General features: G+C 40.0%; 2 protein-coding genes across 4 annotated transcripts in view; one reads left to right on the top strand and one right to left on the bottom strand.

The window, feature by feature from the left end:
* Positions 1–5,037, bottom strand: part of LOC121891820 (ras-related protein Ral-B-like) — a 187,597-nt gene extending 182,560 nt beyond the window's left edge. The window contains exon 1 of the mRNA XM_042404427.1: positions 4,955–5,037. The gene's annotated coding sequence lies outside the window, so the exon portion shown is untranslated. The remainder of the gene's footprint in view (positions 1–4,954) is intronic.
* The window catches only part of LOC121891816 (zinc finger protein GLI2-like), an 83,811-nt gene that overhangs the window by 30,197 nt on the left and 28,942 nt on the right, over positions 1–24,672 (top strand). For 2 of the 3 annotated variants that reach the window (XM_042404419.1, XM_042404420.1), the window contains 2 exons: positions 7,064–7,169; positions 22,067–22,269. In XM_042404419.1, coding sequence (XP_042260353.1) covers positions 7,064–7,169; positions 22,067–22,269 — 309 coding nt within the window. Of the gene's footprint in view, positions 1–7,063; positions 7,170–7,885; positions 7,957–22,066; positions 22,270–24,672 lie in introns of those variants that run through there. The other variant, XM_042404421.1, reaches the window with a different exon arrangement.

Below are 24,672 nucleotides of genomic sequence, written 5' to 3' on the forward strand. Positions count from 1 at the left end.
GATGAATGAATTCCTGCAGAACTCTTCCAAGTTTTTTTAAAAAATAAAGGAGGTGAGATAAACTTTGGGATAACGTGGTGTAGCAACACAAAAGCGGAGTGTTCCTGCCGTGTGCGTACAGAAGGGAGGACTGACCATGAAGAAGTGTTGTTGGCTAGCCGCAGCGCTCCACCAGACGCTAAAACAAGCAAAGACTAATAGATGGCCGGAGCCTGAGCGGGGGCCACGGCAGCGCTGCCTGACGCTGCGTACGCCCAGGAGGAAGAGGAGGAGGGGGGGTGGAGGGAGGGGGGGGAGGAGGGGGGCCCAGTGAATCAGGTAAATGTGCCTCTTGAACTCTCACGAGCGCTCGCCTTTTGTTCTTCCTGTGGCGGCAGAACAATGGAGCTGTCTCGGTGATGGAATAAGCCTGCCTGGTCAATCCCCCCCTGGCCAGGCCAGGACGCCGGGGCCCCGGGCCCCCGGGCCCCGCAGAGGGAAACCTAAGCCCGGATGACTGGCTGGATACCTGACAGGCTGACGGTGACTGGCTGAATTACTTCCTCCAGGTCCGACGTGTCCAAACTGGAAGAGTCGTTCTAGCTGAGAAATATGAATCCTCAACAAGATGTTTATCAGCTTTTATCAGTTTTAACATCCCTTCATCCTGCGACACAGGGAGGCGTTCAGCTTCAAACTTTCTCAACACATTTTCCATTTGCATCTTTTTTTGTGAGTTTTTTTGGTATCAACATCAGATCTGATTTTAGAGGAAACGTTGCGTTCACTGACATCATTTCCTTCCTTGTATCCATCCCTCTTTTCTTCCTTCTCTTTTCCTTTTATACGTTCCTTTCTTCTAAATTCATCCCTTCTTTAATGTATATTTTTCTTCTTTCCTTCCTTCTCTCTTTGTAATGATCATTTCTTCTTTAATTTGCATTTTTCATCTTTCCTTCCTTTTCCTCCTTTCTATCATTCTTTGTTTCATTCCTTCATTTTTTTTATTTCCTTTGCCTTTTTACTCTCTTTCTTCAGGTTTTTGTCCCTTCCTCTTTCCTTACTTCTCTTTCTTTTTCTCCTGTTCATCATTATTTGCTCCTTTCCTTCCCTTTTTTCTTTCGTTTGCCCTTTAACTACAGTTATTCTCTGTATGTTGATGCGTATTTGTATTATTTGCTCAAATCCTATTTCTGTATTGCTTTAATGTTTTATTTTATATACAGTTTCAGGGTGACTGTAACATCTATCCAAACACTACAGATGTACATTTACATTTGAATGTTTATTCATGTGTCTCTAAAAAAAGTAAAACAACAGGAGAAATTACAGTTTACTTTGCGTACTTGTACTTGTAGTATTCTTTCAGTGTAGTACTGTGACTTTTACGTCACGTGGGATGTGAAGACGTCTTCGTCTCTACACGGCGACTCTGACCGTCATGTTTCGGTGACCCAGATTTAGCTGCTATTTGTCTCCCTCCTCCTCCTCCTCCTCCTCCTCCTCCTCCTCATGACCCCCTCTTATAATTCACCCCCAACTGTTATGAATGGTGCATTAACTCGAGCTGCTCTTTGAATGGGGCCCTTTAGCTCTCTCTCTCTCTCTCTCTCTCACACACACACATATATATATCTATATATACTGGCTCTACTCAGCCTACACAGTGTATGGAGTCAGACAGAGGGTAATTATACCAGACTGGGCCAAATTACAATGGAGAATGTCTGGGACAGAGAGGGCAGTCAGCCTGCTCACAGAGCAGAAAGGAAGTTATAGAAACAGAGATAATGATACAGAGATGAATAGAGATAGAAACAGAGAAATAGATTGATCAGAGTAGTGATACAGATAGAGATAGATGCAGAAAGTAGAACTTGTAATAAAGGTATAGAGAGAGAAGGACAAATAGAGATGCATAGTTAGATAGAAATAGAGACTGATAGAAACAATACAGATACAGATGGAGAAAAAACAGTATGTAGAGATAGATGTAGACAAAGATGATGAAGATATAGAGATTCAGATAGAGATAAACAGATATAGAGAGAGAAGAGAATAGAAATAGAGATGTACCAACAGACATTGATAGAAAGATACAGTGATAGAGATGAGATGAGATGATAGAGATGAATAGAGTCAGATATAGAAATAAATAGCATAGAGATAGAGATAAACATACTGTAAATAGAGTTAGATATAGAGATATAGATAAAGGTAGAGAAAGAAAGTGATAAATGGAGATACAGATGGAAATAAAGACATTGATGAAGATAAAGATAGATAATAAAGGATATAGAGATAGAAAGAGATAGAAATGTGAATAGAATAAATAGAAATAGTGATACAAATATAAACAGACAGACGTAGAGATGAAGATGAAGATGGAGGCAGATAGAAATAATAATAAAGATACATGTAGACGTAGTGTTACAGATAGACTGATGGAGATACACATGAGACAGAGATTAAAGGATATAGAGATAAAATGAACAGAAGTACAGAACAGAAATAGTGATAGAGAAAGAGACAAATACAGACAGAGATAGATATATAGAGATGGGTAGAGAGATAGTGATGCACATAGAGATGAATAGAGACAGATACAGTATATAGAGAGATAAGAGACAATAGAGATTAATAGAGATGATAGAGATAATAGAGATAATAGAGATTGTAGAGATAATAGAGATTAATGGAGATAATAGAGATTAATAGAGTTGATAGAGATAATAGAGGTTAATAGAGATTAATAGAGATTAATAGAGATAACAGAGATGTTTGAGATAACAGAGATAATAGAGATGATAGAGGTTAATAGAGATTAATAGAGATAATAGAGATTATAGAGATGACAGAGATGTTTGAGATAACAGAGATGTTTGAGAAAACAGAGACAGACACAACTACAGACAGTCGTGCTAGCAGCTGTCATGTATCTCAGCGTCGCTCTGACTTCCTTGTTCCTCCTGACAGCTGCTTTGAACGTCAGGTGTTGAGTCTTTATTACAGTGTTTCAGATCAATTAAACACACACAGTCCCGAGGCCGTTTCCATGACAAACACCGAGGAAGAGGAGGAGGAGGCGGTTACGACTTTAACACGAGACACTCACGACCCGAACACACAGGAACTTTAATGAGCTTCTTGGACACTTCAGTAGATATAGAAGTATATACAACTTAACATAAGTTTTATAGAGAAGGAATCTATCTTTCACACCTGTAGTTTGATGAAAAAACGACCCATTGTTGTCTTTTAGTTCAGGTTTTTTTTCATATTCACACTGATTTATTACTAAGAAACTAAGATATAAACATGAAGTCAGACGGACCGACAAGCAACTCATTGATTGGACAGTTTCTGTGATGTCATCATTGCATCATCAGCACTTCATGAACCCAGAAGATGATCAGCTTGTGTCACCTGGAAGCACCTGATCAGTCCAGACTGTAACAGGATGTACTGTGATATTATGGGGGATAGTTATTATTGACACCACTTCTCACTGGTTTCACTCACTTTTTAATGAGAAACTGATAAAAATCCGTTAAGTTTTGTTTTACATTCTTAGAGAAAGAAGCAAAATTCCTGAACTGACTCTGCGTATTACTTAAATGCAGATTGTTTCCTGAACAACGAGGGCTGGGTGATTAATCAGATTTTATTTTCAGACGATTTTGGCTTCCAACGATTATGAAAACATGCTCTCGTTTTGTCTTGTGTTATAAATCCAGACGTTCAGCGTCTCTGCTGGTTAACCTTCCTTCACCACCTGACTGACAGCAGAAATCTACTGCATCATAACAGCTTTCATGTCGTCTCCACGGGGAGAGATCGACAGTGTTTGTGTTTATTGATTCATTGATTTTATATCACATTGTAATGAGTGAGTGGACAGACAGTCTGGGAGCTGATCAATCAATATAGATACAGTTAAATTATTTAGTTCAAAACACATGTAGAGCAGGATATTTATGTGATTCAAACAGTTGTCTAAACACGACAGAAACAGACTCAGAGCGTAAAAAACGCAGGAGTCAGTGTGGATTGATGCATTTAATAAAATGGAAGAGTTTCTGTTCTGTGTAATTGTGTTAAATAATCATGATTATGATTTTTGTCAATAATCGAGCAGCCTTACTAACATTTAACAGCTAGAAGATGGTTTAGTCCTGGTCTATCTTGTCTATATATATCTACTGCTTTGCTTTCACACCACAAACAAACCAGATCGTAGTCCACAGCTTTCACACTACGCTTCATAAACTGAACCAAACAGGTCAGGTATAAAATAACCATAATAATAATAATAATAATAATAATAAATCTACATTGTTGTATTTCTTACTGATTTAGAGCACTGAGTGACAAAGATTAAGATTTAAAAACTAAAGTGAAATGCTTCTTTTAAGTTCCTCCAGACTTCACATCAAGATGTTTCTGTGCTGTAACCGTCGCCGCATCGTTTTGGTATTCGCTGACAGGAAACCCTCCCTCCTCTTCAGAGCCTCACAATGATTCCTTCTTCCTAAAAACTAAACACATCTCAGACGGCGGTGCGACAACACAGAACATCGGCGCGGTCGCCTGAAGGAAGCCGGTCGCCTCGTCCCGTCGGGGCCTCTGCGGCACGGTGCAGACTGAGAGTGAAGTAAAGAGGGCTATTTCTGCGGGCGTTGGGGGACCGGGGCCTGTCCGTCAGGCTGTCAGGGTGCAGAGTGAGAGGAATGGACCTGGAATGCTGACTCACTCAGGTCTCGGGACCCCAGGGAGCCCCCGGGAGGCCCCCGTATCCCCTCCCGACGCTCGGCCCGAGAGCAGATAATGATCCGTGGCCCTGACCCCTCTCTCCGCTCCGAAATCCCAGGTCACCCCTGCGAGATTCCCGCTAGAGCGTGTGTGTGTGTGTGTGTGTGTGTGTGTGTGTGACACGAGAAGAATTTTAATGCAATCCAGAGATCAGCTGGCTCACCTCTCCCCTCCTTTTTCCGTCTTTCGCTTCTTCTCATCTTCTCCGATCCGGCAGCTCGGAGATGAGACACACCAGGTTGCAATTAACCGGATCTGAAAACTGTACAGAGGGCGAGCGAGGGAGGAGATGATGAGAGAAATGTAGAGAGAGAGAGAGAGAGTTAGGCAATGCCCTCATGGAGTTTTTCTAAAATAAAAAAAATAAAAAACCTGAGAAAAATGTTAACAAGAAACATAACTCCATAAAGTCAGTTAAAGACCCCAAAAGGCTCCGTTTATATGGTGGTAAAATAAAGACACGACATCTTCTGTGGTTTTCTGTGGCAACACTTAATTAGTTCTGATGTTTTGGGGGGAAAAACTTCCCAGGTCCGAGAAGAATCCGCAAAAAAAGGAAAACAGGGTTTTAATGAGAAATAAAAAGGGCAATTAAAAGGATACACGATGAAACACACAAAGCTCGTAAAGACAGACGGCTTACGTAGACGCGTTAAATTGGAAGCAGAAACGAAACGCGCACCTTTAATCGCAGAACCTGGGCTTCATCTCCACGGTTGTTTGACATATTTTTTGCCTTCGAGCGCACAAAAAAAAGATTATGTGTTGTGGACAAATAAAAAAAACCTGTTTTTCATTATATAACTGATTAAATGTGATACATGAGATACTCCAAACTGCTTACAACTGTCATGGAGTCGATCTGTAAACTCCATCCAGCAGGAAACTCACTCTAATTTGTTAGAGAAAGAAAAAGAGAAGACAGTTCGGACCTGAATGTTTTTATTTCTTTCAGATACTCTTAACATCTATTTAGACTCTAATAGGCTCCTCAGTCACATTATAACAGGAAATACATCATTTAATAAGCTGAAAATAATCCAACAGTCCTTAAAATCAGTTTGTTTTAAGGTCGTCGACAGTTATGAGGCTGAATTAATGTTTTTAAATCAACCGGTGCTGTAACGTAGAGCTGAAAACTGAATATATAAAACATTAGAAGACATTTGAGTCGATTTTCTGACTAAACGATGAAACAAAAAACAAAAAAACAGATTCATCTACACTGAAATTGCACAAATGAAGATCAGTCATCTGAAAAAAAAACAGTTGCATAATGTTTTCTGGCGCTCTGAAGGAGGAAAATAACCCTGGTGATGTCATAGTGATGTCATCAGGGTTATATCAGCTTGGACATGACTGCAGATTTATGTGTTACAAGCAGGTGTGTGAGTTTGAAAGATGTTTTCCAGGCAGGAAGGGTTAAATGCAAAGACACTGAAGACTCCAGTTGCATTATGGGAAATGTAGGATCCAGTGTTGTTGGAGTTTGACCCACATTAGGGACTAAAAGTCAGGATATTGTGGCCTCTGTTGCTTTGATTTTGACCGTCATTTTTTAAAAATCTGTCTCTCTCAACCATATGAGAGAACAATACTAAAACACTGGAGCACTTTACTGCAGGTGTCCATGATTTTCGCAACCATAGAAACACAAAACAAGACCAGAAATTCATTTTTAGGGAATAATTAAATCCTGAAAACAACCATGAGGACAAAACAGACAAGAATCATATAATGGGATTCATGCCCGTCATGCGTGGATTCAGTTCAGGGGGTTTTCAGCTGTGTTTCGTGCTCTTCAGCAGCTCCGGAGGAGACTCAGGGCTGTTTGGACGGGAAGAGGGCGAAGCAGAAGAAAGCTTTTTCCCAGCGCTGTCAGTCCTGGTTTGAGTCGGGGCTGCAGCTTCCCTCCACACAGTCCATCATCCCGTCTAGTTCAAAGAGCGTCTAGCTGCAGGTCTTTGTCAAAAGCCCGGTTGGATATCTTTTATGTTCAAGATGTAGGATTTCTTAGGACGACTTTGATTATTTATTTATTCCACTTCTCTTGTGTGATAGTGCCAATATTTTACACAAAAGTGCTCAGCTTGCTCTGAAATTCATGTTGCTTTATTGTAGCCCTTTTGCCTTTGAAATTTCTTTTTTTTTTTTTTTTTTTTTTTGAAAGGCAAGCTCTTTTTTTGAAGTCTCCTCTCCCTCCTCTCCCTCCCTCCCTCCCTTCCTCATCTAACTCTGTCTTCTTCTTTGCTTTTTTTCTGTTTTCTCGCAGCCCCCCACCACATCTTCCCCACCTTCCACACGCCGATACCGATTGACATGCGCCATCACGAGGGACGATACCACTACGAGCCCCACGCGCTCCACGCCATGCACGGGTAAGTGGCCTTCTTTTTTTTTTAAATTTTTTTCTTTTACAGTAAATATTTTCACATCATAAGTTGGACGAACGAGACGCAGGTTGAACCAACTTTAAGCGTCGGATCTTCTTGATGTTGTTACTACTGTAACAGCACAGAGAGCTTGAGAGTGCATGTGAGCTGGTGCTGATGAGAGCTGAGCATTTGCCAAGTTCAATATCAAAAGCAGATGACAACATGCTGACTTCCAAAGTGAATAATCAATGCTAGTTCAGACATTTTTTTTCCCTCTGCAGCCCCTTGTTTCCGATACAGTTTGCTTATGTGGGTAATGTTGTGTTGGTTGGAAGCGTCGGGGGATGAAACACTCTGATGCTCGCTGTCTGAAGTTGGTTTGCTGGAAAAAATCTCTGTGAGAAAAGTGATAAAAATCTTCCTCAATAGTGGAGGAGGTGCCTCTGAGCAAGGCATCCAATCAGCTGGAGCTTCTAGCGAGAGATCTGTGAGCCGTGAATACTGTAAGAAGTCGAGCGTCGTTTAAAAAGAAAGAGTTGATGCTACGTCTCAAATCGCTTCACTTCTGTACCTACACTTAACATTTTGAGTGCATAAGTGCGTTCACACTGAGAAGTATGGAAAAATGCACTTAAAACAGTCAAAAAGTTGAGTGTGGAACTATGGACACTTCTCGCCCTCAATGGTCGCCATCTTGGCTACGTAGCGGAAGGGGAGGGACCACTTTTCAAGCAGGAAATGGCGGCCGAGTACGTTGTAACTACGGTGAACATCACCACATTATACAAGTGTAAGTTATATATGTGTTTCTAGCACTAAGCAGCACTATACTGTCGTCAGATATAAGCCATCGGTATGTTTTTTTGGGTTAGTTTAGCAGTCTGTAATGATTTGGTAGCGCGAACAATAACGCGAATGCTAACCATAGCCTGTATAAAAATATGGACGTTAGTTACCGTGACGTCACCCGTTGGTTTCTGAAGAGCGGTTTTGAAGCTCAAAGTGAGCCGCTCCGGCCGTCGCCATCTTGGCAGTGCATGACGCTGCCTAACTCCCAGCCAATCAAAAACGGGCAAAGAGGCGGGGCCGAACGGCTGAAACAAGCCATCTAGCGGCTGGCGGACCTGTCACTCAAAGCAGCCAAGTCCTTCATTATGCATAACTTTACAGCTTAATAAAACTTAAACGGGTGAGTTATAAAAACATTCACCCCCCGTACAGTTGTCATGAAAGAGGAAATTAGCTACAGAGACCAAAACCGTTGTTTGTACCAGGCTGTAAACATGTTTATTTCTGTTGTAAAGTTGGGCATTTTAACATGGAGGTCTATGGGATTGACTCGCTTTTGGAGCCTCAAGTGGTCGTTCAAGGAACTGCAGTTTTTGGCACTTCCACATTGGCTTCATCTTACAGCCCCAGAGGTTGCCGCTTGATGCTAACGCTAGCTAATGCTAATTTGCGATCGTCATTTCCGGTAAGTGCACAACGGCTGTGTTTGATTTGAGACGACACTACCCTGTAGAAATTCGCGCACTACACCAGTAATATATAGTGTACTAACAGAAGTATGCGATTTGAGACACAGATTTAGACTTTTTTTACTTTAAGATAAAAGTACCACAGTGTAAAATATAAATAGTTTCATGTTTTAAAAGCCTCTAATTCCCTCAAACAGCTGGTTAACTGTACAGTCGTTTTAAACCAAACAACCAGGAGAAAATAGTTCATTTGTTTAGGACTATTTTCAGCGGCGGATGAATCCATGTTTGGTGCTCTAGTGAGTATTTCTGGCAGCTGGACTGTGTTTGTGGGATTGAGTCAAAATAAACTAAACTTTGATTTTGTTTTTGGACGACAATTCAGACAATACTTGTTAGTACATCAGTTCATGTGATGTATTTTTCTCAGACGTGACAAAGTTCCTCCAGAGCCACAGAGGATTTATTATCAAACTGTTTTCACTGGCTGGGTAGAATTAAGTTTTTATTTGTGTTTTTTTCTTTTCCTTTTAAGTGGAAAATATTTCTTAAAGTTGCTTTTTTGTTTAGAAATGTTGGATAGTTTGGTTTTCTCTGGCTCTTAATTATTCAGATGAAACAATCTGAGAAGTTTTGAGGGAAATGAAAACACTTCTTTGGTCGACTGAAATGATGCAAACATGGCCGGATTAATATGTTTTGGTGTTCTGGGCAACAATTTGCTTTTAGCCCCCATTTACCCCCAACAATCACCATCCTGTGTGCGTTGTGTATGTAGTCTGTCGCCTCTAAGTTCCTTTTAAGTCCAGTACAGGACACACAGCAGGTTATACTGTAGTCTACATGTTATCATAGTTTATATCATAAGATTTTAAACAGTAAGACAGGACCACAAGATGAATAGTGTATTTAAATTGTGTAATTAAATTGCAATTAATCAAATTACCAGAAACCCAACTGAAGCTTTATTTGGCTCTGAGGCAGTTGCCAGCTTTGTGCCGGTTGATAATTTAGTCTTACATAATAAACAACCTGGGATGACAAGTTGCAAACAGACTGTATTTCATTGTACAGGCCAGAAAAGTTGCAGGAATCCTAAATGATAAATGTAGTGGAGTAAAAAGTACCACATTTCCTTCTGTAACATGGAGGAAGAGAAGTATAAAGTAGCAGAAAATGGAAATAAAGTCGACTACAAGTAGCTGAGATGTGATTCTAACTACGGTACTAAAGGTAAAAAATAAATAAATCTCTGCCAGTTGGCTCGTATCAATCTGCAGCTCGCTCCATTAGCAGCGATCGGCAGTACCGGATCCATCACTGATGACATAATACATCCAGCCCCCCCTCCCCTCCCTTCCCTCCCTACCTCCCCCCCTCCATCAGCATCCAGCACCTCTTTATATTCATTAATGGCTTGTTGTGGAGCTAATCTGTGTGGTGCAGGCCGTGTTGCCCCCGAGCTAGTGCGATAATTAAACTCCCAGAGTATAGAGGTCACCGTACAGGCTGCATGTGCTGGTGCTGCTGCTGCTGCTGCAGCGCTGGTGGTTGAGTCCGACTTCCAGGCTGCTGTGGGCTTCATTTATTTTCCTGAGGGAAATTCAGTTTGGAAGGGAAACTGAGTGTGTTGTACACAACACTGTGCAAAATTCAACTTTGCAGATTTGTTATTTCCATTAGGAAGCATCAGAGCACCGAAACTCATGTTTTCTTACTTTTATTGAAATATAATACCAGTATTTAAGCCAGAAGTCTTCAGCATCTACATACATCAGTGTTGTTGATAGTTGAATGTGTTTTTGGTTGCAGTTTATTTCAGGACACAATAAAAAATAAGCTTGCAGAGACTTTATAATATATCTTGTTCTCCTTGCGAGTGTTTTTTGTTAGCTTTTCTGGAGCTTTTGATCGAATCACATGATGTTCATCTGAACAAAGAACATAGAAGCTCAGATAACAACATATACAGAGGGAGTGTGACTTCATTCTCTGCTCAGGACGCCATCACTCCACCATATATTTACATAGCAAATACTTGTTTGCTGCTATATTGGACGTTCAAATCGTCATATATAGGACATTCAAGCTTTTAAAAGTTTACCCAACATGCAACAGACATGATTTTATAAAGTCTAGCCTTGATATTCCTATACTGTAGCATTAATGAATTCACCATTAACTATTAACCTGAACAGTTTATGATGTTGTATATGGTATCATTGTAATCCTCGGCCACTAAAACATGGGGGTAGACGTCACTTTTTCTGTGTTATCATGTTTGGTTCAGGAGATATGATGCAATATATATATAATTAGGTTATGGCGGAGAGTAAATTGGTCGCCATGGCGACCACGAGGCGTTTTTGCGATGGCTCCGTTTCTGAAAATGTTCAGGGCCCCAAACTGTACAAGTGTGCCAAGTTTCATGCTTTTATGAAAAAAGTGAACATAATTTTCACCCGGACTAATCAGCAGACTGAGTTGTTTTCAAGGTCAAGAAGTAACTTTGAACCTCAACTTTTAAGCCGACGTGGACGAGAAGCCCTTAAATTACTCTAAAAAAACAGGATCTAAAAAAATCCATAACTCAATGACAACTTCAATTCCATCAACTGACTTCATCTGCTGATGAGAGAAGCTACTAAACGGACCGTGTGGTGAGACTGTTTTCTCAGATATCTTGTTTTATTTTGGTGAAAACTGTTTGTTTGTTGTGGGGTTATGCAGGTGAGAGTGTATTACAGTGATTTCACATCAGAAATATGAAGGTATAACCGTAGAAAACATGGACATAAGTCGCTTAACTTTATGATTATACTATTATTGCAACTTTATGAATTAATATCCCAACAACAGGAGTGTGAGTTGTTCTTTCTTAACACATTTATAAATGGTTTATAAATGGTTTATAAATGTTTATAAATGTTTATAAATGGTTTATAAATGGTTATAAATGGTTTATAAATGTTTATAAATGGTTTATAAATGGTTTATAAATGGTTTATAAATGTTTGCAGCAGCATCAGAACTGTGAGGCTTTTATATTATGCAGCAGAGTTTGTGACACACTTTGAAACAGAACAACGAGCTTCCTGTCGTCGAGTTTAAAGTTACTTTATCACAAAAGAAAAACTGGCGCCGGGACAAAAAAAAAGTCAATAGAATTCTCCAAATAGTACTCTTACATTTAAATTCACAGATTTGATAGTGATGCATACTTCGCGCCTGGCGGAAGCAGGGCTATTCATCACGCCGGCTGGGAAAGTGGAGGGCGGGGGAGTGGAAAGGAGGGGGAGGGGGGGGGGGGCGCCTGTCCGCGGACTCGGCCACCTTGATTAATGTGATTTGATCTTGACAGTGGACCCCTAATTCATCAAAACCTTGATCTAGCTGTCGCTCCCCCCTGCCTGTGCCAAATTCACCTAATTACAGGAACATTGCGCAGCAAATTAAGTGCGGTGTCATTTGTCGCCTGGTGCGGCACTTTATTATACACTCGTGGCAGCGTGTCAGAGGTCCCCTCCTGGATTGTCTAACATGACATCTCCGCGCCGTCCCCTTTATCATTGTTTGCATATAGCGTAATGAGAGGGCTGGTTATTTTGTCAAGCCTGTCATAAAAAGCAGCAGAGGGGAAGCCGCTTTTTTTTCTTCCTTTTTTCAACGGATACTGCTTTTTCCTTCCCTCGCCGTCGCCGGCAAACGACAGTGAGGCGAGGAAGTTGCAGGACGAGGCACAAGGAAGAGCACGAGGGAGGGAGGGGGGGGGGGGGGGGGTGACGGCGTCTCTGCAGATGCAGCAGAGCTTGAAGCCACCAAACATGTTAGAGGCTGAGAGGAGATCTGTGGCAGACCTGCGTACTGAGACTCGTATATCTGGATCTGGTCTGAGAGAGTGATGAAAGGACACGTCCAGCTCTGTGTGTGACACAGCGGAGACAGACCGGGGGTCAGACACAGATAAGACAGATGGTCTGTGTTAGATTATTCGATCATAGGCTCCGTTTCCGGGTGTCATTTCAAGTGTCTCGATAAAATTCAGATGTGATTTAATACACTTTTGTTTCCACTTAGCCACACAGATGAGTTTCTGTCGGCCACATCACAAATCTGTGACTACTATCCCCAACTACATGCAGATCAGGACGGCTGTTTGTTCAGTGACTGAACAAAGAAAACATGTAAACTTTAGAGGTTTAGTTACAGCAACAGTTGAACTAACAGCTTCAAAAAACTAACACAAGTACACAGATAAATCGCCCTATAGGTAACACACAAGACAAGATTTTTAGCATCTTTCTCACACACACATTCATTGGTTGAACAAACTGCTCATATGTGCTAAAATCACTGGAGCTGCTGGTTCCCTCTGTGTCAGGTGACTGGGAGAACAACTAATTTCTTCCATAGACGTATTGGACGCAGTAAAGCTTATGTACGTTTTAACACTTTTTCATAATTAGGCCAGAATGCGTCAGATACAAATTGATTCACTGGCTTCTCAGATGCTTTTACTCTGTTTGTAGATTGACCAGCTGTACATGTTGTACAGAGGTGGTTGTTAATGTTTTAAGGGAGTCACTGCTCCACCTGACAGATCCAACAACATCAGGGTCTCCTGAATGAAAGTGAAGGTGGACTCTGATTGGTTCCTTCACAGTCAGTATACACGTGTACACAGAGGGTGACGTCACAAGAACAGGTGAGATTTAGAGTGTTTTCACACCTGAAAGTCTGAAACAACGTTCCTGTTTGTTACACTGTAAACAATTGATTTGATTTGGTTTGGTTTCACATTGTAGTTATGCAGCGCACTAAAGAACTTTACATGACCTATCAGCGTCTGGTCGTCACCAGCAACTATACTTGATGTTGATTGGTTTGTAGACGGGCGTGTGTCTGACGCTGGCGTGTTGTCAGTTCAGCAGGTGCCCTTCTATCTCTGTTTGAATGAACAGATTCATTGTGTTGCCATAATATTATACTATAATACTATACAGTTTCTTTATGTTCAGGTGGTATTGCTCTCCTGTCCTCTCATCCTCTCTGAAATACAAGTTTTCTCGTGTGCTACTGCGGCTCATTTTTCCTCTTTCTGGTTCTGACGATAACCTGCCGGAACTTCCTGTAATTGGTAAAACGAACCAAACCACAGTTCAGTTTGATCCAGACTGAGACCGTCTCCGTCGGTCGGACTGAGGTTCGGATCAAACTGAAAAGTCTGAAAGTTCAGACCAAACCAGGCAGGAGTGAAAGCGCCTTAATTTAACTGGAAGCTGATCAAAAGATTAAAGGTTCACTGAAACAAGATAAAAACATGATTCCTCTTTGTTGTCTCAGTGAAGTCAGTTTGTCAGAGGATGAAAGTGTTTTTACATCTGTGACTGTAGAAGAATAAAACTCACACAAACTACAAACATATTCACAAACACAGTCTCAGCTGTCAGCATCTCTTGTCCTCAACACCAACATCTCTACAGGAACCGTCAACCAAACCTGCAGCTTCCTGCAGAGAAGCTCAGAGTTCAAAAGTCCTCCTGAAACACTCTGACTGTTTGTTTAGTGCAGAGTTTCTGTTCATCCTTAAAGGACCAGTTTGTAGAATTCAGCGTAGCGCGGAATTTAATATTCATAAGTATGTTTTAGTTCGTGTTTAATCACCTGAAAATAAGAATCGTTGTGTTTTCGTTACCTTAGAATGAGCCCTTTTAATTAGGGTTAAGGGTTTCTACAGTAGCCCAGAAGGGACAAACCAAACACTGGCTCTAGAGAGGGCCAGGTTTGCTGTGTAGTAGTTTAATTAAACACTGATTTCTTTAGGAATATGCATCATGTGAGCACAAAACTGACATAATGTTGGTTTTATAACTAAGGTTTGACACTGGAAAAGTGCCTCCAGATCAGATAATAAAGCAACATTCATCTCAGTATCATGAGGTATATTCAACCTGCACAAACCAGTTCTCACCTCAGACTTTATCGATTTATGTTAGTAAGAGATGTGATCCATGAGAATTACATTAAAAAATAGACTGTAAGACTGTAACTGAGCAAAAAATAAAGAAAGGACAGAAATCTTTATTCATATGAACTGAGGCTCCAGTATGAAATTCACTGTGAAGCCAGAACCAGGATTTAAAAACACTGAGGTTATTTATACAAATTTTTGTTTAACTACCAACCAAACTATGTAAACATTTTATCAAATACCAAATTTCACATTTGATTTCTGTTTTATTTTAGTTTAATTTAATAAGTTTGTTGCTTAAGAACAGTCGACAATTTTAAGAGAATTTAGTTTGTCCATCACTTGTACTCATTAATCGATGATGTTTCAGTCCTCAGACTTTAATCAAAAAGTCTTTATATCTTGATGAAGGTGAATAAAAGTGATGGACAGTGTGCAGGAGTTTTTGATCCTAAACATTTGTCACTAAGATGATGTTTTGGTGAGTAAGAACTTTGCTGATTTTGCGGCCAAGAAACTTTGTTTAAACAAACAAGAATCAGCTGTTAAAAAGTTATTTGTATGAAACGTTTTTCCCAGAAATATTAAAGAGGCACTCACTCAAAATTTCACAAAATCTAGGAGGAGGTTTTACACTATAAACAACTTTATTTGTGCTCCGTTTTGCTCTGTTAGCGTCAGAAAAACACAGCGAACCTCTGCAGGACAGAAGTCTTGAGCTGGATGATTCAGCCTCCAACTGACAAACTGCACAGTAGATGAAGTCTGCATATGTGGATTAATCTTGAAACAAACAGCATTTTTAGTAATGAATCAAACTCTCAACTCCAGAAAGCAGATGTTATAAAGCGATTCTGCAGCTCCAGAATCAGCTCGTGAAACTCTCGGATACTTTTATTTTTCTGCTCTTGGAGTGACAGATTCATCACCGCTTCAGGGGCTGCGTTTGTACGCGTACCTCTTCCAGAAAGAAAGTTTTTTTCAGATGACTAATGTTTTAAAAAAGCAGCATATGAAAAATTCAGAGTCGAGGTCTTCTCGGTCCAGCTTTTGAGGACAAAACAAAACTGGAGGATGAGATGATGAAATGGCTTTTTAAGGAGGCCGTGATTTGCGGCACCGTGATCTGTTTGTTTCTATCTAGGTCATTTCTTCCTCTGCATGCGGCTGTGAGGAAGAAGGCATTCAGAGGGGTTTAGGGTGGAGGAGGAGGAGGAGGAGGAGGAGGAGGAGGGGGTGGAGGAGTTGTTGCCTGTTAAGTTTGAGGCATCCGCTTCACGCAGCAGACTCATAAACCTACAGTGGAAGTTTATTCAGCCGCACGCCGGACTGGACGGCGTGATTTATCTAAATCAGAGAGAGAGAGCTCCCGGAGCCCGACACCAGAGACGAGACTCACACTGTCACGCTGTAATTCATCTCTGGTGTCGCCGAGAAGAAGAAAGCCACGGGACACACACACACACGCACACACACACACACACACACACACACACACACACACACACACACACACACACACACGATAAGAAACACACAAACACTCGTACAGCAGGTACAAACACACTGAAGAGGAATGTACACACACGAGTTAATGTTCAAACACAATCACACATATCTGAATAAAGCTAAAGCTCATAAATTGATCAACAGAAAATTAAACAACTATTTTCATAAGTGATTAACTGTTTTAAGTAATGTGAAGATTTGCAGCTTTTCTCAGTTTTAAATCACTGAAAATGTAAATTCTTCATGTTTAACTTTTGTTCAGACAAAATAAGCTGTTAGAAGATGCTACTTTGGGCTCGGGGAAGTTGCAAAATTGGAAAAAAAACACAACATATTAATCAATAATTAAAAAACAATTGTTGCATATCTAAATAAAGCTGTATAATATCACAAATGGCCAAAATTTCAGTCAATAGAAGTCAAAACTTACCGTTTTACAGCAGATTAAAAACATGTTTGCAGCTCATTTATAATTCGATGTGGTAACACGTTGTGGCTTTACTGTACTCGTTTTAATTTAATATCTTATCTTTAATTTTGTATATGTATTTCCTGAATCTACAGGCTTTACAGGAGAAGTCACATAAACAAGATAAAGTAGTTTTGCTGGATCTATTCAGCACAATGTTAAACATAAGCAAGTTATTTTAGCGTGACGGCTCGCTTACTTCACATTATATGACTTATTAAGCGCTCTTGAATGCATTTAATTCACTTTTTACACTTTATAGTAGTGTCTCAATAAGTCACAACACCAACATGTTCATATAGAGGACATATTAATATGAATTTGCCACATTTGTGCCGAGTGGTGACCCTGTTACAGACACAGCTGAGCTTTTTGTACATGATGTTCCAAAACAGAACGAGACCTCAGCACGAAATGCACAAAATTGTGCTTTTTAGGCAGTTTTTGCATCTCGGATCTTTTGTCTTTTGCACTAATCATTTTAACAGATGAGGAGCAAACAAATCAATAAAAAACAGTCACAGAAATACATGTTATGGAGCCAAAACAATAGACACTATCTTAAAATATTATCTTTTATCTTCTGTATCAAGATAGAAAAAGCTTCATCAGCAACATTACAAGCAACCAACAGTCAGTATCTATATTATATTATATATATATATATATATATATATATTATATACTATATTTTCATCATATATTTCTGCAGCCCTGGATTCATTCTTTTGCTGAACATGTGTTTAAACACGGTAATAAAGCCATACACCTCATTAATGGCATTGATATGATGTTAGCACCTGCCGCAGTGCGTGCCATTAAAAACAAATGTAAACAGCAGTAAAAAAAAAAAAAAGAGCGGAGAATAAGGTAATGTCTGCCAGGAGGTGTGAGAGGCGTCATGACTGATTAACTTCCTTTAAAGCTCACCAGTAAAATTACATTTAATGTTAAAGTGTCGGGGACTTTTTTTTAGCTACATGTGGCCTCGCTGCTGCCGTCGTCCAGATGTGTTTCATTGAAACGGTGGAGAGAGAAGACGTTTACATTTCAGGAACAAGGGAACAGTTAGAGGTTGACGAGTAAGGAGACGTCAGCCGAGTGTGACTGAAATATGAATTAAACAAACTTTACTTGGCCTCTTTAAATTATAATTATAGGTACTGTCAACCAAAAAGATTTAAAGGTGCAATATGTAAGAGTCAGAAATTCCTTCTGGTTAATGACACCGGTAGCTGCAGTCAGCACTCTGTCAAGCAGCGGCGCTAACGTTAGCCAGCTACAACCATAATAGCACAATATATCTCACATGCTGTGCAGTAACGTTAGCTTACCTGACGCTGTGTTGTGTTGGGTCGTTTATTGACATTAGCAGACTCTATTTCTAAGCTAACGTTAGCAAGTGTTGCACCTTTGTTGACGCAGAGGTGAGCCACTTGAGAGCACGCAAAAGACATCACATACTTTGAATTTTCATGCAAAAAAAACGGCCCTTCACATAGAAATCAGTCCACAGGCTGATACAGGCGACTGTTAAGGTTAACGTTAAGTTACGTTACAATACGTTCACTCATTGGCAATAAAAAACAATTTATACATGTAAATTGCTTCACAATTCTTACATAGAGCATCTTTAACAGAGTTTTAATTAAGCAGGAGCAAACTAATGGACACTAGACGTAGAAGAGAAACACTCAGTGTTGAAGTGAACAGGAAAACTGACAGGACTCAAGCACACAAATTATGAGCTAGTTTTGTAAAGTGAAACCACTTTACTGATGTTTTACATGATAAATGACTAGAATAACAGCAGAAAGCCTGACTTTTCAAATGAAGTCCATAGTTATTTTTTAAACCTTTAAAAAGGTGTTTAGATTCAGGTTAAAGCTGCGTTCATTGATTTGTTTTTGGCCACCAGGGAGCAGATGAACTCCACCACAAGCTGATAAACACACCTCTGATATTCTGCTTTGTAAAACTGTTGTTGTTGTGTTTGAATAAGAAAACTGATGAGCTGAAACACATCGCGTGGGAAATGAGCCCCTTCGTTACGCGCCGGTATAAAATGTGCAAAACGCATTCGTGAGCTTCAAGCTTCTCCGACAATAAAAACCCCTCCCCTCTCTCGTCTTAGCCCGCCGCCCGGCGCCGAACCAGGATACGCTCTGAAGGTCGAGCATTGTGTTTGCCCGGCGCCGCGCAGACGCCCAGAAAACTCACCCGCAGCCAGACATCTTCTGAATATCTGAATATTACATGACTCTTTCTCTCTCAGGATCAGCTCCGGTTCCTACGTGTTCCCCCCGTCTTTAAGGAGCAGCTTAAACAAAACATCTCAGGCTGCACGCACAGAGAGAAATATTCAAACACCTCGTATGAATCAGACTGTGATTGTTGGAGCTTGTTATCACAGTAAACAAACCCTCTTAGACCGGATTCAAAGACAGACAGCGCTCACCTGCAGGCTGTTACATGATGAGAGCATTAATAATTAAAACCAACTGAGGGGGCTGATTATGGTTTTTTTTTGTGGGGGGGGGGGGGGAGAGAAAATCAGATCTTTATCTTCAGCACAGAGAGAAAGAAAAACATTGCCTCACTCGTGATGCAATCCATCAATCTGGCTGCGAGGTAATAAAGCCTTTGTTGGGTGTTGGATGATGGAGAGTGTGTATTTTTAATGAAGTAGCCAGGTAACAGACAGAAATAATCTGGTAAACACAGAAGAAAGACAGACGCAAGAAATCTGGAGAACGATGAATCCAATAAAACTCACAATAACAGATAAAAAATCCATCAATCAATAGTTTTCATGTTGAAAGTTTATTGTATTAAAACAGTTTAACACGACCCCGAAGCCTCCACGAGACAGAAAAACATTCTGATCATCACTTCTGGAAAAACTTTCACACGGTTTTTCTGCTGACGGTGACGTTTGGTTTTCGGAGGCGACTCTTTGAAGCTGCGCTGGTGAAACGTGAGATCAGCACATTTCAGCGCAATTAATAACTGGTGATGAGATATGGTTTTTTTTATGTGTGTGTGTGTGTGTGTGACGAGGATAGCTTTGACCTTGCTTCATTTTTTTTAAAATTTGTTTTTCATTAGTTGTCTGCTTTTATGATTTAAATTTTAGTGATTTGTGAAAGTCTGTTGTTCGGACGATGATACAGCTGCTGCCTTCATCTTGATAAAGGTTGGTGGACTTTTAAAACGACGGCGACAGCGATGAAAATAAGTTTAGTACATAAATGCAAACAGCTCTGAATGCACTTTTTCACCAGATTTATAAAGTTGTGTGTAAACTTGACCCAGTTTTATGCATCATTAATTCAAGATGTCGCTGTAAACAATGATCTCAATCAGTGTCTTCACTAAAGCAATAAGTTGATTAGCTGATTAGTCCATTAACTGATAATTAATCAGCAACTGTTTTAATAACTGATTCATCATTTTACGTAAGGAAGTAAGCAAAAATTTGGCTGCTACCAGCTACTAAAATGTGAATATTTGCTGGTTTTCTTCTCTGATAAATTATTAAAAAGTAAATTTAATATCTTTGGGGTGCTTGGTTAAACAAAACAAGCAATCTGATATGTCACGTCGGGCTTTGACGTATAGCGGTGGGTATTTTTCACAAGTTTCCCGATATAGAAAATAATCCGTTGCAGCCCTATGATTTATAATAAAGGATAACATGAAAAGGAAACGGGTCAAGAAATGGATTTAAAAATGTATTGACTGCAAAAAAAACATGAACACTTAGTTTATTTTGTGTTTATTCTAAATCATATTTATTGTTTTCCACTTTATCACACTGAGGTGTGAAGCATGCATGAGGACTGCATGTTAAGTATTAAGGATGTGCAGAGAGCCCAGTATTTGTATTTGTATCTGTATTTGTTGAGGCAGCAAAATTATTTGTATTTGTAATCGAATAAAAGTGGAAAGAGGCTTAATCCTTATCCTGTTTTTGTTTTCATTAAACTTTTAATTTTAGAAAATTAAAGTGTTACGATTAAAGTGTTCATGAAGCTTGTTCATGTGTCAGTAGTTCAGCTTTATGTCTGTCCAAATTAGGAAATGTGCGTCATGTAGCAGGTGGATGTGACTCCCCTCGTTAATAGATGTAACTGACCTGCATGCTGGTAGTTGACACGGTTTATTTTTCTTCCCGAAAACAAATCATTTTTAAAATATTTGTATGAAACAAATATTTGTAAGTAAGTATATAAGTATCAGTGTATGTGGAAAACGGCACATTTGCATAATTTAGGACTTTAATGTAGTGTCAATAAACCAACCAAAATAAATGTAAATAAAAGGATCATTATCAGGATTTAAATGCTTGTAGCTGCACAAGGAAACTAATCTGAAAACTACAAAGTAACACTGCTTGTTATTTTAAACTCAATAAATCACCTTTTAACAGATATTATTGTAACGTCAGACAGTAACACCAGTATGTAATGTGTCAAACTCTGAGTCATAGATCCTTTTGAAAACTCTAAAGGTGTCAGTTTTGCTTTTACAGGGCTCGTCTGGCAAAAACAACAAACCAGATGAGCTAACACCGATAAATGACGCAGACGAATGCCCCGTGGATAGAAGCGTAATCCGCCGTTACAACGCTGCTTCCTCCTCCTGTAACCTCGATCTCACCCCTCCGTCTGACTCTCTCTCAGATCAAAAAGCTCGATAGAGGAGCCGCGTTAGACGTGATCTCACTCTCAACGTCTGTCTGTGTACACACACACACACACACACACACACACACACACACACACACACAGCGAGGTGGCGGAGGTGGAGGGCTCGCAGGAGGATCAGGTTTGCAGATGGAAACACTCGCCGCAGGAGTTTGTTGAGTGTGAAGACGCTTCAGGTGGTCGTATCAAAGAGAGAGCAGCATTTAAAGTCCTCCGTCTTAAAAAGGGAAGCAGAAAAGTCCGGCTTTAGGATAGTAAACATCTTATCAGAGAGGTTAAACTGATTTAAATGCTTCTGACTGTAAGAAATCCTCTCATCTCAGTGTGCATATTTAACTTAATCAGCTTTCTTTGTTTTACTAAACACATTTCCTTTCTTTCCTTATTGACTGTTTCAGTTGTTGTCTGTTTGTCTGTGTGTTTAATGCCTGAATTCAAGTAAAAGTTAAAGTTTGGTTGGTGTCCTGAGATCACCTGTCAATCAAATAAAGTCTTCTTCCTTCAGATTTTCTGTCACTGCCAACTGTTATTGTTCAGTTTCCACAAAAACAAACCAAAATCTCTGCAAAAACTGACATTTATTTATGTGAAATGCTCTTAAAGGACCTATTTGTTTATTTAATTTCACTTTCATTGAGTCACTGGGAGGTCAGAGGTCAAGCTCAGAGCAGGGTGGTTTGTTGTCACAGCAGCTTTGTGTCCAAAAACGGTTGCAAAATATTCTCACAATCAGTCACATTTTTCTTTTCTTTCCTCTCTTCCAGCCCTGCAGGTTTGGCCGGCAGCCCCGTCATCTCCGATATCTCCCTGATCCGCCTTTCGCCCGCCGCCGTGGCGACCGGCGACTCTCCGTTCAGCCCTCCGCACCCGTACGTCAACCCTCACATGGAGCACTACCTGCGCTCTGTGCACAGCAGCCCCACCCTGTCCATGATCTCAGCGGCCAGAGGACTCAGCCCCGCCGACTGTAAGTACCAGTTGGTGTCCTTTCATTCCCAGTTAGAGTTTCATGAGTCATCAAGTTATCTCAGATCTGCTGTTACACGTGTTTCAAAAGGGGATATAGAGACCTTTAGAAACGGGTTTGGATGTTTTGTATAACTTACATTATTGATGTGAAGTATATGACAGTCATACTGATTCATTTTTAGTTCAAATCTGGTTGTAAATGGGTTTTCTAGATGTCAAGGATGCAAATAAACATCACACATTTTATCAACTATATAAAATACTGATTAGACTTTTCACTTTGTAACTTAAACATCTAAAAAACTTTTCAACCACATTTAATCCAGTTCTAATCTAAACATTTAGATGTCTTTCAACCTCCAAATCAGTGTCGACATGTACGACTCTTTATTGTAGTATTCATGAGGAAGTTTAATTAAAATGAACCCTTAAATAAACCAAATCATGTGTTGTTTAATGTTCTGACTCTGGAGATCTGGATCATAATGGATCCAGTTCAAAATAACTGATGGTTTCTTTATTAGTTTACTTACTTCTTGGCCAAATTACTTGTCAGTGTAGTTTGACATTTAAAATGATTAATGTGGGTATCAGTTGTCTTGCAGAACAATTAGATTGATTATAAAGTAAGACTTTGTGTAACATATTAAATAAATCATGTTTTTTTTTCACTTTTTATTCTTATTTTTGGGAAGTGTGGTGTCTATTTTGTGTGTTTTCAGTTTACTTTTACTTTATCTCAAATATCTTACAGTGTAAATGTGTAGTTAGAGAAGGTTTACAGCAGTCTTATTGTATTGTTTTGCAGGAAAAGGAACCTTAAACGTTTGATAGTCAGAACAATAATATTCAGCAGGGAGCTGAATAAAGTGATTTCTGTTTGCAGCATAAAAAACAGGATGAATTGCATATGGAGAACCTTGACCTGCGCTTACAGGTGCTTTGATATAGCGAGCGGGGGGGGGGGGATCCTTTAAGAAAATCTGTGGAAATTGATAAAAGAACAAAAAAAAACAAACCACAGTACCTGGCACATACTTATCCACCTCCTCCAAATTTACCAGGACACGATGACAACTCTTTCTTCAGCGCTGAATTACAATAACAGACTGGAGCGCGGCGGCGGGACGGGATATAAATCTTCTTTTACAGTCTGTCAGTGGTAATGTGGCAATGCTTTTAAACTTAAATAAGCGCCCGCGCCTGAGATCAGGCCATGATAAAGCCGCGTGAAAGGGGAAAAAGGACTGGGGGGGGGGGGGGGGGGGGTTTTTTTGCGGTGGAGGGAACGCAAATAGCTTGTTGAAAGACGAGGCCTTGGGTTTGGAAATGAAGGCCGGCGGCTTTTATGTGTTCCAGGTGACCTTTCTTTTTTTTTTTTTTTTTTTCCCACAAACCCTCCACAACATCTGAAATGTAAGATAGGACGACACCCTGTCACCACCTGGAGATCTGTTTTTGTGATCAGCACCACTTTATCAACATGATTTAATGCTGTTAAATAAGTATTTCCCACAGATGAAGAACAATGCTCCTTTCTGTATCCTTCTCTCTCATCGTCTTCCTCATCGTTCAGACATTTTTACGGTGGAAACGTGATCCCGTAAGGGCGGCAGAAGGATGAAGTCTGCCTGCTTTTTTTCTTCTTACGTCGAGAGCCCTAATCGTGTATGAAAGATCAGTTAGGCGACGATGAGGAGGAGGAGGAGGAGGTACAGTAGAGACCCTGGAACAAGTGGAGACGTTTGGTTTGCAGACCGGCGTCTTTAGGAGCAGATGAAGGGGTCGAGACGAGGGGGGGGGGGATTCTGGCGTAAAAAGAAAATCATATCTCACTCTTATTGGTCCTGACACTTTTAAAAGCACTTTACAGGGTGCAGATGTTAACACCAGCACAAGCCAGGTGAACGCAGAGAGAGAGACAGACACCTGGAGGGAATTACACTGAAATTAATTACATATATTTTTTAAATTTAAAAAGTCAAGAAGTTGAGACAGAAGATAAACAGAAGCTCATTTAACATAAAGTTGAATTTTTATATAAATAGACTGTCCAATAAAGGTTCTTTGGGGAGATTTTTTTGACAGATTTTTTTCTTTTAATTGCATATAAGTTATATATTTAATCTTCTGGGTCAGTTTGAACTAAAACAGAGATCTGAGATGTTGACACAAGTCCAGCAGGTCAAGAAACACAATCAGGTTGGAAACGAACCAGGAAGAGAAAACAAGGTTTAATGATAATTTATAATATCCATCACAGTTTGCAGACTTCCTGCTTCAGCTTTGACCTACCGTAGTTATTCTAGTTGTGTGCACACAGTTTTCGTTGTGCAATGAGAGATTATTACTGCTGCAACGCTCACTTTCAGTTTGACCTCTATCATGTGGTTTCAATAAT

Source organism: Thunnus maccoyii, chromosome 24 (genome assembly GCF_910596095.1).
Source record: "Thunnus maccoyii chromosome 24, fThuMac1.1, whole genome shotgun sequence".
Taxonomy (NCBI): domain Eukaryota; kingdom Metazoa; phylum Chordata; class Actinopteri; order Scombriformes; family Scombridae; genus Thunnus; species Thunnus maccoyii.